We start from the raw sequence: 18,306 nt of genomic DNA, 5'->3' as shown, positions 1-18,306 counted from the left end.
TATGGTGCTTTTAAACAAATAGACTAGAAAAAAGTAGGGAATCAACAACATTCACTGTCAACTTTTGGCTACTTTAATTGAATAGTAGGATTTGATTGTCACACCCATGACCCGAAAGTGTAGAACTGGTATATATGAACAAACTAATATTTAGTTCGACAATATCCTTATTCGTTCGCCTTCAATTCGAGCACTAAAACTCATATTCTTCGCAAACGAGTTTAGGTCTAGTAAATAAGTTTATAACATATTTAATAGACTTATTAATGTTTATTAAACTTTTCACAGTAGATTGCAACTTCGAGCATAGAAATTGTTTCTATGTAAGCAAGTATAAATATACCGAAAAATAATATGGAAACGTAGCATTGAAATATTAGATCGAGCATACTGTGCACTGTTTTATGAACCCTCTATCTGTATAAATCCAGTAACAGTCCACTATTCTATAAGCAGTCGTTACGCTAGCTGTAACTTAATAAAATAGTATTTCTATTGAATCTTTGTCAAACATTTACTTCTAAACTCAAGTTGAAGAAGAAGTGTTTATAGATCCTACATACATTGAAAACAGTTATGTGTAGATATATCTTTAAAGTGTAAAATAGTTTGTAAAATAAAGTGTAGCACTTTTTCTCTTCTGTACGGGCAGGGGCTGGCTGTGTGGTACATCTTTGGATTGCGGACCTCAGGAGCTGCGTTAATCCATGTTATATTCCAAAATATTCTCCACACTTTGAGCTACGTGTGTGTAATAAAAGTAGCAGACAGTCTCTTGTTTGTTTTTATTGTGTCTACCGCGATAAATTGAACCCTGGTTTTGAATGTTGTAAGGCCATAGATTTACCACTGATCTCACTAGGGAATGTTATTCTCTTACCACGGATGTTAGCAGATAAGCTGTTTCTGACAGACTTCCTTCCATATGTTCAGTTACTCAAAATTAGGGACGGAAGCAAATCATCTTAGTAGCTTTGATATACATTACAAAACTTTTCTGTAAGGCAAACAACATGGTTATTATTTCATGAAGGCTTTATATGCGAGTTGAATTTAGCGTAATATAAAAAATGTAAGTCTGTGAACGGTTTTATATCAATATTTATCCGCTAGTTGTTGTCAAAAATAAATATTGCAGGAAGGTCCTCTATTAAGTTTTTGGACTTTCTGCCAGAGTTTAGTGAATACAGTATGAACTCTGTTGTTAATTTATTTGTCATCTAAGTTTTTACATTTAAAAAATGTTAGCAAGTTTTTTTAACAAAGAGGTAATACTATTGTCAACAATTAAACGCAATCCTACTGCAAGTAACATTTCGCGTAATGTATAACCGAGTTAAGTCCACTTTAAGCTGAGTTGTAAGCGAAGACAACAGAAAATAAATGGATTCTTAGTGTATATCGTAGTTTAAAACAACATCTTTTGACTTTTTGTCGAGACATGGCGAAATGGATGGGTAAGTAAGTTTTCGGACTGTAAATCCGAGAGTTTACGGCTCACGGTTCCAGAAAGTGCTATAATAGTAACAATAGTTGGCAGTAGGTGCTATTGACCACCTACTTTCTGATGTATAAATTCAAAATTAGAGACAGCATTCAAATTGTCCTATAAGAAGATTTGATGTGGAAATACTGAAAGAAACAAACTTAAAGTTTTATGCAAACTTATCATGTAAACTTGATATTTCACACATACCACAATGTTTTAACATACTACACTAATAGTTTATCACTGTATTTAATATGACTGTAGGGTTCGACTAAATGCTTTTATAACCGAGAGACCGTTATAGCTCAGAAAGCGTGATTAGGACAAGTTTGCCGCTCGTTTATTCTTATAAGTAACTTGTAATTAGTGTTCACTGGTTTGTAACTCTGAACACCTTAATTGTGATTACAGTAATTACACTTTACTAATTTGCAATTACAAACACCGAGACTTTTAATTACACTTTATTAAGTAATCTAGCAATTACGGAAGTTCAGGCTAAACTTTTGAGGCTAAACAATGTAATCATGTATGAGGGTTATGCTACTTGTAATTACAAGTTCCGACATTTATAATTACACATAAAAGTGCTCCACCTGCAATTTTTATAAGAAATAAAGAAAAACAATACTTCTATTGCAATTTTTAAGCTGGTGGTGTCAGAACATTTTAATATAAGATTAACTTAATGTATAGCATTAGAAAAACGATATTGATTTGTAATCATTTATTTCTTTAGTAGATATTCATTTAAAACTGATTTTTATCATGTAAGTTACATATTTAATACATTAAGACTGAATATGAGGTATGAAATAAAACAAAAAACTAAATAAACTTTTATAAAAAAATAGGTATTTTTCTCCTTTAAAATAGCATATCTTATTTTAAGATAAAGAACAACTTTCGTAATTTGTTCAGCTGTTTTTCAGATGACTTGATTGGCATATCGTTACAACTGCTGAACGCAGTTTGTTTTATATTACTAAACTCGTTTCCTAAATATCAACATGAAAAAATAACAAGTCTTCTCTTTTGTAAATATTCTACTACATAACTAAAACAACCAATGTGTAAAGTTAAAGGTACACTCAAAACCAACAGATATATTGTTTATCCACAATAACCGGAGTCTTGATCAGATATGAAGTGTGGATCGCAAATAAGTATTGCTTGACCAAAAATGAAAGAAACTGACAAAAAGCCGTTTTCACAATAAATTAACAAATGTCACACAAGTAAATAAATTAACAAATGTCACACTTTTTGTTTACTTTGAACAAAAACAATAACACATATTGAAAGCACCATAACCAGTCACGTGTCCATGAATAAGAAAAGTTGTAAATCACCTGTCGTTTAATACTTTATCTTTTAGTTTGACTTTTTGTATTAATTTACTGAAACAGAAGAGCAGTTTTTTTAAACAAATTAAGCAAATTTCAGATAACAATAGGCGAATTCTGAGTAAGATATAACTTTAATTAATATTATATTCAATCCTAAATTTTATTAGAGCTTTTCAATTGTCTGCAAAGTGTCCATTAACAAAAGAGAATATAGCCAAGGTTTATGATTTCTCTATTTTCGCAAAAAACCAATATACTAAATGCCCTTCTGAAATCTATCATTAGTTCTCCAACAAACCAGTACTAACACTTAGCTTCAATTTATGAGACTGTTCCCAGTGAGAAACACAAACATAAGATTCAAGGCCCGGCACATCCAATTCATCTAAAACGTATAACTTAGTACGGGAAATGGACTGAAACTTAAGAAAAATATTAATGAAATTATACAGTATGAAAACATGAACGCTTCAACAAATTTTACAAAATGTGTTCCACATATTGTTCCTGTAATTCGAAAGAAGTTTGAAAATTGTATTTCATTCTCTTTGAGCACTGCAAAGTATACTTGTATCATGTAAATAGTTCGACACTCGCTACGAATTCTTAGTTTCAGATGTCTGGTCTACCTGATCTTCTTTTTGTACACATGTGCCTTGAACAGTACATAGGAAAGGAAACACAAAAGATTATTGCCAAAGATCTTGATGCTATTCCTTGGGATTATGTCTACTAATTCTATATCCTGGAAAGGTGTTTTTTTGTTTGTTTGTTTGTAGTTAAGAACAAAGCTATACAAAGGTCTATCTGTGCTCTACCCACTATAAGTATCGAAATCCGGTTTTTAGCGGTGTAGGTCCAAAGACATGCCGCTGTGCCATTGGGGGGCGGAGAGTTGTCATTCAACTAAGCTTAAGCTTCAATTGCATAATGTGGTGGGGCACCGTCCTGCATAAACTAGTCACACAAACTTTGCCCTCAACTGTGACATCATTTATTCTTGCAGTATGTACAAGTATTGTGCACTTTTGACTGTTGTACCAAAATAGATTAGTCCATCAATACAAAAATCTAATAGTCCACATCAAACCATAACTTTAGACGCACCTTGGTCTTTCGATTTAGTAGAACAGTAAGGGTTGCCTGATGACCATCAACACATGTTCTGTTTGTTGACTCCTCTATTTACATAAAAAAGTGGCCTCGTCGCTGAAAAGAACATCTTGAAGAAAGTTCTGATTCGTCTTACATTATATAATGAATCATTCACACATATGTACTTGAGAGTCTGGGTACTCCTCACTAAATTTGTTCAGAAATTACGTTTTGTATCGGTGCCAGTTCACCTTAACCAAGATGTCGTGTTTCGTTGATTTGGCAACATTAAGTTCCAACAATATCCTACTAAGAGATTTCCGAGGGCTCACAATCATCTTCTTCAAAGCAGGAACACGTGTCTTTTGACTTGTGGGGTGACCTTCCGGGGCGTTCCCTATCATCCACACTGCCACTCTCCTTAAAATTAGGTAGCAGCTTCCCAACAGCAATGTGTAATGTTTTTCTTTGTGTGCATTAAATATTGTAGCAACCTTCCACTGGGACCAAACGTCTCTACCATACAATAGAATTAACTTGACTTTCTCATGTTTTGAAGTCCCTCGCTGGTACAGCGGTGAGTCTACAGATTTACAACGCTAAAATCAGGAGTTCGATTACCCTCGGTGGACACAGCAGATAACCCGATGTATCTTTGCTATAAGAAGACGCACAGACACACGCTTTCCAAATATCCTTCTTTGGAAATGACCAGTGGCATAAGGAACCAGGAGTGTGGGCATCTATCGTAGTTATGCCACTGGAAATGACTGTAAAATTTGATTTAAGCTGTAAGTCTAATCATGGCAACATTACACAATGTTTGGGAATTCGCTATGAAGCAAAAATAAAGGTGCTAAACATGTCATCCGGGACTGCACTGTTCGCGCGTGCCGAGAAACGCCACTAAATTACATCGTTCTTATAAAGTGCGATTAACCCAATATAAAACACATGCAATCAGTAAAGCAAAGACTGTTATATGAGACTGAGTTCTTAAGAAAGTTTCTTACTGGCAGCTACTGCAGGCTTTACCGCTTAACATTCACCGAGGATAGAAAAAGGTCTGGGTTCAGTCCATCCTCGGGAGATGCAAAAGTTAAATTATAATAAATTAGCTCATTCGACAACTTTGATATAAGACCCAAGGGCAGCTGTTGTGTGTAAGATGGAAGAAATGTCGTAGTTTGAGTTATAAAAAAGTACCTTGCCAGTAGCAGCTGACAGATTAACTATTTAGCTAAGTTGATCAGGTTAATTATTATATAAACATCTGCTTAAGTGGATAAAAAAGAAAAGCTTCAAAATAAAAATAATTCTGGTGGTGAATTCATTTGACAAAACCGTTGTATGTTGATAACACCACCTTTCTTGTTAGGTGTACTCTAGTTAAGCATGTTTGCTGCTAAACTTAGTGAAAAGACTACTGTTACAACTCCGGCTGAATTGTATTAAAAATGAAAGATACTACAGTTCTTAATAACAAAAACAATTCTAAAGAAAGAAGGCAAATTGAAACAAAAAATACATGCGCATTTGATTTGAATGATCTAGCTAATTGGTAAGAAAATCGATGAAAGGTAGAACAATTACTAGTCAAAATTATTCCAGACTCTTTACTTAGCTAAAATCGTCAAAAAAAAAAGTTTTAATACAAATTTGCAATAAACTTATTCACAATCCACATACTACCAACTCTTGGGATACTGTTGTATCACAGAATAATGGAATTTAACTCTCGCTCTTAAAGCGCACTCACAGCTCCAAAATATCATTTTTGCAGCAACTGGCCGCTACCTATGAATTATCGGATCACTGTCCAAGCACACTGAAAATACTTAGCTGATTTCACTACAACAGAAAATGACTAAGATATCTCCAAAATACAGAAAAAAAAAGTTTTAAAACCCTGGCAAAACTTTGCCTGGTCCTGTTGCTTTATTATTAGTCTTTCAATTCTTCTTTGAGTATAACGATTAATATGATCAGTGTTGTAAAACTACATTTAGAAAACAAGGATCGCCATCACTTCCCTTATCCTCCTTTAATTAACAAATAGCTAGTATATTTATAATTTAATTGGAAATTAAAACAATCATTGCTTTGGACATATTATTGTAGAACAGTATAAAATTTCTTTCATATAATGATAAAAACTTCATTTTATATAAAATGTTCCCTAATACATACATTTTTACCATTCTAACAATCGTCGTTTGAATGCATGAGAAAGTAATACAGAAAATAATGTACATTTAAAAATGAGAGTGATGCTCTCTCTGTACATGAAGTGAAAGGTTAGCGCACCCTCGCAACCTCGTATAGCTAATAACTACAATATTAAAGTCAACTCCAATATTTTGTAAAGAATGCACAGATTTGGATTACTACAAGTATTTTCTCTTAAAACTGCGAGCGAAGAGAACACTTAAACGTTCACTCATCTTATAATCTTCAACGAAAGTATTTCCATTAGTATTCCTTTAGGACCCACTACACATTTTTAACGTAATGTATATATTTTGATACTTTACGATCCCTGCCGTTAGTTTTAACATTATCAGCTCCTGTTTCTGATAAACCTTTTCGGATTTCATTATTTCTTTTTAAACCAAATCCTTATCTTTTCTATATTCTTCTAAACCTTTCAATCTGTCTGTCAATTGTAATTAATGTAAACATCTTCGATTTGTTGCATTTATCTGATATTCTCCTTTATATCTTTAGTAAGTCAATTAAGTTTAATCTTTCATTTTCTCAGTTCAGAAACTTGCCGATATTGAACTAAATGCAACTAATTTTTTTAATTTTTCTAATTTTTCCTGAATCATTTTTTCAATTCATTGGCTCAATTAACTATTGATAAAATTTGTCTCATAGTCTTAAAACTGATTCGTTGAAATTTAGGAACTAAAAGTATATTTACTTTTATGTAAACTTATAGAAAACATAAAACTTAATTATGCAATACTCATACTTTCCCAAATGTTCTTAAACTTCAACTCAGGCAAACATATCCTAATTAACAGTTAACAATAAATTTAAAATGGCATTCCCTTATCTCCGGTCGGTTCTTTGTCTGTTTGGAATAGAAAATCATTTTGTATAACTTTAAAGAATTTCAATCCTTTACAATTTGCCTCCATACAACTTCAATAGTTAGTCCAAAATTAGTAACCTATGAGTTGCATCATTATTTTTATTGGTAATAATTTCGATCTTATTATACCATTTTTCATTGACATCGTCTGTCTGATCAGGTGGCGTATGAAACTTTCCAACATTCTAGTATCAAAACTTTTAAGAATCCACTTATTGACCACTATTTTATGTCTTCACTTTCAACAGGCTGCAGTATCTCCTGCCCTTCTTTTATAAAGGCTAACACTATTAAACAACTGGAGTTTCAAAATAATTCATGTTACGATGTTCTTCAAATCTAAACAAATTTCAATAATTTCCATTGTATCATAGTCTTCTGTTAAAACTAAAATTGTGGACTCATCCATCTTGTTCCTAAAACTTTTATCATTAGAAAAATATCAACTAAGTTAACTTTTAAATCTACTATACTTATCTTTAAGTCTGACAGACATATCTTTAAGACTAGTACTTAACTTGTTATGATCAAAATCTCCAATTTCTATTCTCCATGCTATTTATTCTCAATTTGCCATTCTCTTTCACTACTATTCAAATTTAGTTGAAACTGTATTTAATGTGCTCCGAGTACTTTTCTACTGCATGTTTTTATTTCAGAATAGCTAGGACTAAGCATAGTATTTTTCTAGTACGAACCTTTGGCTCAATATAACTAGAACTAAGTAGTCTGAGTGCCTTTCTGCATTGTATTTTTATCTCAGATAATACTAGAGCTAAGCGTAGTATTTTTCTAGTGCGTACCTTTGCCTCAATATAAGTAAAAAACAGCGGTCTGAGTGCCTTTCTCCATTGTGTTTTTATCTCAGAATAGCTAGAACTAAATGCTGTGAATTCATTTCTACCACACATTACATCTCACGATAAATAAAACTAAGCGCTCTGAATATCTGTTTAGTATGCGTTTTTATCTTAGAATAACTAGATCTAAAGTGGCATAGCTAGAAAGAAGTAAGCGCTATAATTCCATTTATACTCCATGTTTTACCTAAGAATAAGTAGAGCTAGGCGCTTTATATGCTTTTTTATCATATGTTATTTCTCAGAAAAGCTAAAACTACGTTCTGTGAAGACGTTTCTATCCAATGCTTCGTCTCAGAATAATTAGGGATAAGTGATTTGAATGCCTTTATGTCCTGTGTTTTATCTCAGAATAACTAGGAGTAAGCTTTATGAGTGCCTTTCTTCAATAGATTTTATCTTAGAATATATATAATTAAGTGCTCTAAATGCAGTTCCACTATACTTCGTGTATCAGTATAGTTAGGGTTACGAGATCTGGATACCTTTTTATCATATAATTTATTTTTGAATAATCAGGGCTAAACAATGTGAATGTCTATATACCTTCTGCTTTGTCTCAGAATAGCTAAAGCTATGTGCTCCGAATATATGTCTACCCTACATTATGTCTTATAACATCTAGAGATAAGCTTCCTGATTGCCTTACTATCACATGTTTTATTTCAGAATATGTAGTTAAGTGCTCTTACTGCATTCTACCACATATATTTTGTCTTAGAACAGCTAAAGTTAAGAAACCTAGATACCTTTCTACCTAATGTTTTGTTTCAGAACAGTTAGGGCTAAGCAACTTCAATACCATTCTACCTTGTATTTTGTCTCAGAATAGTTCAGTAAATAAGATTGTTCTTTATATTTTGTGATATTACAGCTTCCAACCAGGTAGGTTTCCAATTGATAAGCGCTGATCACAATTATAGCTTCCGAGGCTTATAGCACACTGACTGTAGCTGTCCAATAGCTGTCGGTTTTTACATGCGAATCACACGATTTTCTCGTCGTTTCAAAAATATCCTAACTCGTTTTCGTAAACAAGTGTTGTTGATTCTCACTTTCTGACCCTGCATGGCCAAGTGTGTTAAGGCGTTTGACTCGTAATCTGAGGGTCGCGGGTTCGCATCCCCGTCGCACCAAACATGCTCGCTCTTTCAGCCGTAGGGGCGTTATAATGTTACGATCAATTCCACTAATTGTTGATAAAAGAGTAGTCCAAGAGTTGGCGGTAAGTGGTGATGACTAGCTGGCTTCCCTCTAGCCTTACACTGCTAAATTAGGGACGGCTAGCGCAGTTAACCCTCATGTAGCTTTGTGCGAAATTCAAAAAAACAAACAAACAAACAATCCACCATGGTCCATTTAAAAATGTTCCCTGGTGAGTTAGCTTTAAGTTCGATTCTCTATGGTGAACATAGCGCACACAAGTCATCGTATAGCTTTGCACTAAAACAACAACAACCATTTAGGAAAGCTGTCAAATTTATACTTGCTTATAAGGAAAAGAGCGAACTAAGTGTTCTGACAGTTGTGAAATGATAAATATAAATAACGTCAGGCGTAGTGTTCAACGAACAATAAACTTAGTTAAGAGTAATGTATCATTATCAAGGCAGGTGTTATTTATATAAAGTTTGTGTAAATTATTTCGGATATTTCAACTTAGTGATTCATATGCGATGAAAGCGCTCAACTGTGTGGGGAGATGTCCGGTGTTATTTTCTCATGCTTGATAAGATCAACCAGCACTTCATCTCTTATCGCCCTTCCCCACCCCTCTTGACACAAATCTGATTACATGCAATCATCAGAGTAATTGTATCAACCCAAGAAAGCGCTAGTTAAGAGATACTCCTTACATGCTGTATTCACTAACAGGTGGTGATGACATCATCTATATGACGTCACTCCTACGGGTGGACTTGGTTTCCTGTGAACAGTTTCCTGAGCTAGACTGGGCGGAGGCTGACGGTCTGGAACACGCACAGTCAACGCAAGATTGTGTGCCTTCAAAACATACAATAAGGTGCAGGATATCCTTATTTGTGCTCGGAGGGTAACACTACGGAAAAGATTGTGTTGAAAGGTTGTAAAACCAGTAAAGCATATTTCTGAAGACCCGAAGTAGAACATTTTCAGTATTGAAACAAGAGAAACCCAAAACCGGGTATGTAAGTTATATAAAGCTTTGTTCATATATTTTAATGGAGGTTAACTTTCCAGATGTTGTTGTCATAATAAACAGCAAGGCTTAGAATAATAAATATCGACGCAGTATATACAAATTGCTAGACGTATGCGGCTATCAAGTAAGCATAGAACCTTTCTGTCAGATTCTTTCTGAATATATATATATGTATAGTTCGTATCGTAGCTTTTTAAAGTTAGGCTTAGGTTAGTTATAAACAAATGTTCAAATGATTAATATGGGGTTAAACTCTTATATGATACTACTGTGGAACATGATCGATAATATATATGTTCCTATATCATTAAAAATGTTTTCGAATCTCTGAACTTTTTAAAATTCTCTTTTACTTGACTCACAATTTCAAAATCGCTTTTATTTTAAAACCAATCAACTTTCCTGCTATCTGCGCATAAGTTGTTTTGTCGAACGTTCATACATACAAAAAAAAAAAAAAACGGATCAACTTAATAGACAACTAAATGTAAAGAATTTAAAGATAATGGTCTTCTCGGCCTTCAAACTGAGTTGATCCTCCCTGCCTCCCCCTTTTTTTTTTTTTTTTTTGAAATTGGAGCAAAGCTTAAAAGCAACCTCATGGGCCCCTAGACAGTCCGAACCGGCCTTGAGAGTATGAAATCTGAGAACAACGTAAGTTGTGGTTCAAAATAAGTTATCGGCTTCGTTTCATTAAAGTCAATTTTTACGTGAATTAGAATAAATAAACAAAATGAGTTGCAATAAAATGTGTCCCCCTTTAGGTAAGTGGTAAGTCTCCAAACTTACAACGCTAAAAATCGCAGTTCGATTCCCCCTGTCAGAAACTGCCTTAAAATATCAGCAGTGACTAAGTTTCGTCTTCTTATGAGCTCGATTTTAATAATAGCAGTTTTACTTCAAACACTGATATAGAAAATAACTACGTAATTATCAATTAAACATGTAGATAGATATGTAATATAAACATTGGCTTTATATAAGTTTTTTTTACAGTTTATCTCAATGCAAAATTGTTTAGTAATCTTTCATTTCAACTCGTACAATTTTCTTAGACGCGATTCTAATTTCACCGTGTGCTTTGTTTTGTCTATGTTATAGCAGTGTCATGTTACAGCTTTATAATTTAAATGTACATATACAAACGTAGAAAAATGCCGAGTTCTGAAACATTAAAAAGCTCATACTGTATTATGTATATGAGTAAAAATTAGGAAATTTTATTAAAAAACTACTTTGTCAAAACTAGTATAAAATTACATTGAAATTATGTAATTGTTGCTATTACAGATCACTACTATAGTTGAGATCAATGTTTTCAATAATTAAGTAATGTTAGTTTGTAATTTAATTATTTCTAAAGTTTATTTTATAGAAAGTCGTTGATTTGCTATCTTTATTCCCGTAAACAGTGATAAATCCGTGAGCATTAGTCCACAAAGTTGAATGTTAACATTTAAAAATACTCATACATAGCTATTGTATTTCAAGAGTTCGTACAAAATCCTTTATCTGGCACAAGGGTGATATATATTTCGGAAATATTTAGATACCAAAGATAACATGTTTAAATGTGTACGTGTATGAACAGTATAAAATGATATGCATTCTTAATTTTATAGAATACTAACTGCAGTTTATGACTTGTCATGTTATAATGAATACACAAATGATTGATTTCTTCAGATAAAAACTATATATAATGCCAAATATTTCGTCTTATTGTTTCTTTTTCCTAAACAACAACAACAAAAACAGCTGCTGTGTATATTGTAGAAAGTTAAAGAACTGTCGTGTATGTTGTAGATGGATAAACAGTTTTTATCTGAAAAAAAGTAGTTTGTATATTCACTATATTAAACATTGTAGCTGAATACTGTACGATCACCTCAAGATTTACAGATGAACTAACTATGAGTGGTCGTGTATTAGTACTTCAAGATTTTGACATAGCAAAAAACAGCGGGTATTTGCTTTTCGAACTTATCATCTGCATGATATTTTCAGCTGTTTAGTTCTTTTCTACTACAGAATAAACCAATGTTGATCAGATAATTTGTTCATCTCAACTTATACACCTGTTCAGAAACACATATTCTACAAAGTATTTGCTGTGTTTGAAGAACAGAACGGTATGTCTGGGGTGAAAAATGTAAATTCATATTTATGTTTTAATTCGTCTAATAGGATTAATTTCACATATCGGAACAGTAAGTTTTATTTGAGTATATGTTGCCAGGCAAGGTCTCCAGGTCGTCATTGTTTCTCACCTATAAGATCTAAGACCACAACACATTCTCTCCTTTTGTGGGGACGTCATTTGTTTTTACATCTAGCCCATGTCACAGCATGTTCGTTGCCTCTACCTGTCTCAGATGCCCGTCTTCTCGCATTTACGAGGTGCTGCCTTTGTAGAGCGGTCACAGGGTTAGTCAGAAGTCTGATCTTAAAGAGGCAAGTGTTCTGGTTACTTAGGTTAGCAACTTGTTCATCGAGGTCTGCATGTACTGGTTTACTAGAGAAAACCGGTTATCATTCTGTAAGGGCACTATCTTTCTCAGATAAATACACTCGCATAAACAGCATAAGTATGGTTAATCGCGACCTCTCTTGAGATATCAAAGAAAATTACCGGAATTACGACATCGCCAAAATTTGACATCAAATTATAGGTGTGCCCTTCTCATCATTGTGTTTGTAAGAACGACTAACATGGCTAATACAGTGGTATTCTCAAATAAATAATAATTTTCACTTATCGTTTTTTATATGAAAGTCTCAATCATATATGGTAACAAGAGCTTTTTTTAAATATACGGAGGTTTAGTGTCCCCAGTGGTTCATTAGTAAGTCTGAAGGCTTAAAACCCTAAACCCGGATTTTGATGCCCAAATTGGGCACACTACAGATAGCCAGTTGTAAAGCTTTGCGCTTAACAAAAACAAACCATAAACAAAACTTTACTAATTCCCCATATTTGTTCTTAATGCTTAGAACTTGAAAAGTCGTAGAGAATAATTCAAACTAATTTTTGTATTGAATCGTTAAATTTTCTTTTATAAATATATGTTTTTAAATGCCTACTAAATGTACTACAAGTAGATTAAACAACAGCTCTTTCCGAGTTCCTCCCAGTCTTTAGTTCCCACCACGAAGTGCCAAATGTAACTAAAATGCCCATAGAAACAAGGAAGCGTGGAACGTTATAAACGTATCTAAAATTGGCTTTTATTTTAATTAGTTTAAAAGTGTTGAGATTCATTTATTTTAAAAACTCAAACACCTATACAAATTTGAATATGTTTCTTGCATCTTCACGTAATAAATGTCTTGATAGCAAGCTCGACATTTTCAGTTAGAGTTGTTTCATTTCTACAGGGTGGCCTGTAAGTCCCTACTCATCCATATGTTATTATGTTATATTCAATTACGTATGTATTATAAATTTGTTTCTTTTTTTTCAGAGAAATATGGCCGATGTAAGCCCATTTACACATGAAAACGTGTCACAGAACATGGCGTCGCATAATATTATGCAGCGAGAATGAGGGACAGCACACAAATATACTGGATACATAAGATATATGGATGGGAAGGGAGTTACGGGCCACCCTGTATATAGAACCTACACGTTCAAATTCCACACCTAATACATGTACTAGTGAAATGCTAATGATACTTTATAAAATTAATAAATATAACGGCGATATATTTTCGTTTCTCTTGTTATAGATATATAGTAACTGCAAAAACTTCATGTTTTGAAACTGCACTTCACTGATATGTGTAATTTAACATATTTGTGGCTTATGATTATGCTGAAACTGATTCACACTTCCTTTTCAAATTTATATGAAAAACAAATTTGTGCAAATTAGTTGCTTACTTGTTTGTTTAGAATTTTCGCGCAAAGCTAGACAAGGGTTATTTTGACATAGTTGTTCTTAATTTTGAACTCATAAACTCACCGCCAACTCTTAGGATGTGACTGTCACACTTATAGTGCTTCAAAATGTGTATTGTAGTTTTTTACTCTAAAGAGATAAACCAGTCTCAGATCCATAATTCAGGCACGCTAACTATTAGGCCATGTACGGTTGAGGGTGAACAAACAAAACAAATTATAAATGTCAAAACCCGTGGATATGAGGTTGACTTTATTCAAAATAAAATATTTTTAATATGTTGCTGAGACAGTCAGGTTTTATAACTATACTGTGTTCACTTGGCAAACTATTAAAAAATAAAAAAAAATATTGGGGAGTGACTGGGATGCGATCTCCCGCTTCGCAAGGCTAATGTGCTTTAAAGTTGAAGATTTTAGCATATGACAAATCTTTGTGTCGTAAAATAATAAATAATGGAATATTTATCCTCATATTTACTATATATCTGCTTTATTTAATTAAAAAGTTTCGATGGTATATTCATAAACAGTTAGTGGGTTATTTTGACTGAAACTACAATAATGTCATGATTTATTTTCTTTCGTGTATTTCAGAAGTGTATTGAAGCATTACAAGTTTTTAAAAGTATTTTGATAATGTCATAATTATCTAAAAATGTAACTTATTTGCGAAAACGGTATATATATATATATACGCACACATAATTTGTGACTTATCTTGTGCTGTTAATCATTTCTAGTTTCTTAGTTAATCTTTTTATCTTCAACATTAACAGGACTAGAAGAATCAAGTACTTACAAGGACTTCAGTCTTCTGAAACCAGTGTGGATAAAATGAAGAATCCCCGGCTACCCGGGGCAGATAAGTTCAAATTTTCTGCAGAATCTAATTACCCTTTATCTGCTGACAGCTCTGAAACAGATGGGAGCGCTTCACCTTCTTTGTTCGTTAGGGGTCGTCCTGGTCGTAGCAGTTGTCCTCCTTTATCCACCATGTCTTCTCAGGGATTTAATCGCAGTGACATAAGGAGAAAACCTGTACTTCCAATCACCAGCAAAAAAACATCTCGTGTGTTAAACAACACAAATATGGAGCTTAATGTAGACACGGTAGATACAAGAACTGAAGATGGCTCGTCTGATATTGACCGTGATCTAACAAAAATTCCTAAGCCTCCATCACAATTTCCAATTCCGTTAAATCCAATGGAACCTACAGATGTGTTAAGCGAAGGAAGAAAAATTTCACTTCCTATATTCAGAAGCTTACGTTCAAGTACAACAAATGATAAATCACCCACCTTCATTGATAGAAATATCCATTCCAAGAGCATTTCAAAAAGTACTGATTCCAATTCTTCTCGCATGATGTCACACTTAACCTCACAAAGACAGAATGATAAATCATTTAATTGGATGAACTACAGATCATCCACAAGTTCATCAAGATTGTCGATGTCTTCTCAGAGCTCATGTGCAAGCGAAGACGACATATGGGTTCTTAGGAAATAGATATCTATACACATATTAATATTACCTTAAGGGGAATCTCAAATATTTGTGATGGATAAACATTCTGTTCGGTCTGTTAGTCACATCAGCGGGCTGATGAGCAAAAGGTGAATGTATGGAAGTTATACTGGCGGTATTTGGTGCTATATTGTACATTCCAGTGACATTGTTTTAAAGTAAAGCATATTTTTTTCATTAAGTTGAGAAGATACAGATTTGTTTAAAAATATTTTTTACTCTTTATACATGGGTTTATATTTCCTAGCTCATTTAACATGCCTTATGTGGGATAACAAAAATGATTTACTTTTATGTCCAATTCACCTCTTAAGGTTTATATAATATAATCATCAAAATATTTTGCAAAACAACTTCGTGAAATAAAGTATAAAACAATAGTACTTTAGCAAATTGATCAGAAAAGTGACTATTCTGAATAAAGCTCTATTGTCTTTGATTGGACGATTTTGTACTTTGATTGCTTCTTAAAATAAAATTAGACTTATATTTTTGTAAATTAGTATATTTTCCTGATGAAATGAACTGAAAATGACCTTATTAAGTTTCTTTATATGTGTATGTATATAAGCGAAATGCATGATGTTTCTTAGCATTCAAGGGGAATGTTTTTCTTTATTAAATTTTTAATACCCGTCATATGACGGTCTTGTAAAAATTGATACAATTTTTAGCGCGTCGTACATGTTTTCTTTAAAGCGACCTTGATGATTTTACGAAAATAAATGAATGAACGTATTAAAATAGAGTGAATTATTATTATTTTTATTCAATTAAACGTGTTCTTACTAAAAATTGTTCGTGGGTTTTTTTTGTTTCAAATTAAGCACAAGCACAAAACGTTGTCAAAGAAGAGTCTTCTTGGGAATGGCCCGGCATGGCCAGGTGGGTTAAGGCGTGCGACTCGTAATCTGATGGTCGCGGATTCGCATACCCGTCGCGCCAAACATGCTCGCCTTTTCAGCCGTGGTGGCGTTATAATGTTACGGTCAATCCCACTATTCATTGGTAAAAGAGTAGCCCAAGAGTTGGAGGTGGATGGTGATGACTAGCTGCCTTCCCTCTAGTCGTATACTGCAAAATTAGGGACGGTTAGCGCAGATAGCCCTCGAGGAGCTTTGCGCAAAATTAAAAAACAAACAAACAAATCTTCTTGGGAAGTATGCAATAACAAATGAAATCCATTAAGGACTTTATCAATTGAAATTTGTTTAATTAATAATTGTTTAATTGGTAACTAATATTTCAATACCGCATGCCTTTTATGAGATAATAGTTTGGATTATTCACTTTTTATTAATTTTAATTCTCATTCTTATTACAATTGTCATAACAATAATGATAACTATAGAACACACTTTCGAATTTAATAATAAAAAGCAAATGAAATTAAATCTGTAAACTAGATAATCGTATTATTCGTGTAATTATCCTAGCTAATTTTTACAAAGCTACAATAGGGCTATCCGCCTCTAATTTAGCAATGTAAGACTAGAGGAAATGCAGCTAGTCATCACTATCCACCGCCAACTCTTGGGCTGCTCTTTTACGAACGAAAGTAGGATTGACCGTAATATTATAAACTTTCCACGGCTGAAAAAATGAGCATGTTTTGTGTGACGGGGATTCGAACCCGCGATGCTTAGATTAGGAGTCAAGCGCCTTAACCACCTGGCCATGAGGCGTAATTAAGAAAAAGTTGTGCATTTAGCAGTGTAATTAACAATAAAAAAAGTTATTTTCTTCTGTTTTAAATAGACGATCCACTGTATTTACCAAAATATTATCTATTTCCATTGTTACATACTGGCTGGCAAAAAAAAAGATAATTGGATTGTGAAAAAAAGTTTACATTTTTTTTCCAATATTTTACAACAATAAATCACCTTCTTTGTATTTTTTTCCTAATATGTACATAGTTGTAGGGCTCTGCTATATCCTAAAATAAAGTTATAATTTAATTTATTTATTCTTAATACTTACTAAACATTTCAATATCTGCCTCTATTCTCAAACAATTTTTACCATGTTCATTAAATTTGTCAAAAGTATATGGTTTGCTTTTACATCATCAAGACGTCATTATGGTCATTTTATTAAGACAGTTGAACACCTCACACATTTGCTTCACTTTATTTATTCTTTTGACTTCTGATCATAAAATCTCCATTGTATTTTGTAGAAGTTTGTCTCCATTGATCTTACAGGAAGCTTTAAATATTTCAAGAAGAATAACTATGTATTAAAGTGAAGGTGTCTAAACAAACGCCAGATATATATACGCATAATTATTAGCTGGCTTCTGGTAATTTTTTTTCCATAATGTTTCATGCATTTCTTGGATTAAGTGTTAGTTATGATTAATAACTTCTAGATACAAAATATATTAACATCAACATTTCAGCATTTCACTTCATCAGGATGTTTTTTACTCTTATCTTAACATATGAAGTACGAGTACAATTGTACTAGCGCAGATAGTACATTATGTAGCACTGCGCTTAACAACCAATAGAGCAATCAACCAATTTAGTTAGGAAACATTTAGAATATGAGTGGCGTTTGTTGTTTTTTTTAGAATATAAAAATGACTAAACTAAAATTTGAAAATAGAATATTGCATCAACATTTCATCTTATACCTTTATGAGAATTTATTATACAAAACAAGGCTCAAACTTTCTTTTAAATTTGACTTTCTGTGCGTGTGTTTTCTTATAGCAAAACCACATTGGGCTATCTGTCGAGGGGAATCGAACCCCCCTGATTTTAGCCTTGTAAATCCGTAGACTTAA

General features: G+C 33.1%; 1 protein-coding gene and 1 long non-coding RNA gene across 7 annotated transcripts in view; one reads left to right on the top strand and one right to left on the bottom strand.

Moving 5' to 3' along the window:
* The window catches only part of LOC143255634 (uncharacterized), a 62,829-nt gene that overhangs the window by 27,332 nt on the left and 17,191 nt on the right, over nt 1–18,306 (bottom strand). The gene's annotated exons all lie outside the window — the stretch shown is intronic.
* Nucleotides 9,829–16,307, top strand: LOC143255633 (uncharacterized). 4 transcript variants are annotated; one of them, XM_076511601.1, is made up of 3 exons: nt 9,829–10,057; nt 12,315–12,529; nt 14,759–16,307. In XM_076511601.1, exon 3 carries the CDS (start codon nt 14,817–14,819, stop codon nt 15,492–15,494), a length of 678 nt encoding a protein of 225 aa, XP_076367716.1. In that variant the 5' UTR covers nt 9,829–10,057; nt 12,315–12,529; nt 14,759–14,816; the 3' UTR covers nt 15,495–16,307. The 4 variants fall into 4 exon arrangements, with proteins under 4 accessions (XP_076367716.1, XP_076367714.1, XP_076367717.1 ...); XM_076511599.1 differs by lacking the exon at nt 12,315–12,529 and having other exon boundaries at nt 9,829–10,061; XM_076511602.1 differs by lacking the exon at nt 12,315–12,529 and having other exon boundaries at nt 9,829–10,199.

The sequence above is a fragment of the Tachypleus tridentatus genome, chromosome 7 (assembly GCF_004210375.1).
Source record: "Tachypleus tridentatus isolate NWPU-2018 chromosome 7, ASM421037v1, whole genome shotgun sequence".
NCBI lineage: Eukaryota > Metazoa > Arthropoda > Merostomata > Xiphosura > Limulidae > Tachypleus > Tachypleus tridentatus.
Note: the sequence above shows the minus strand (reverse complement) of the source record. Positions and strands in the feature narration are given on the sequence as shown.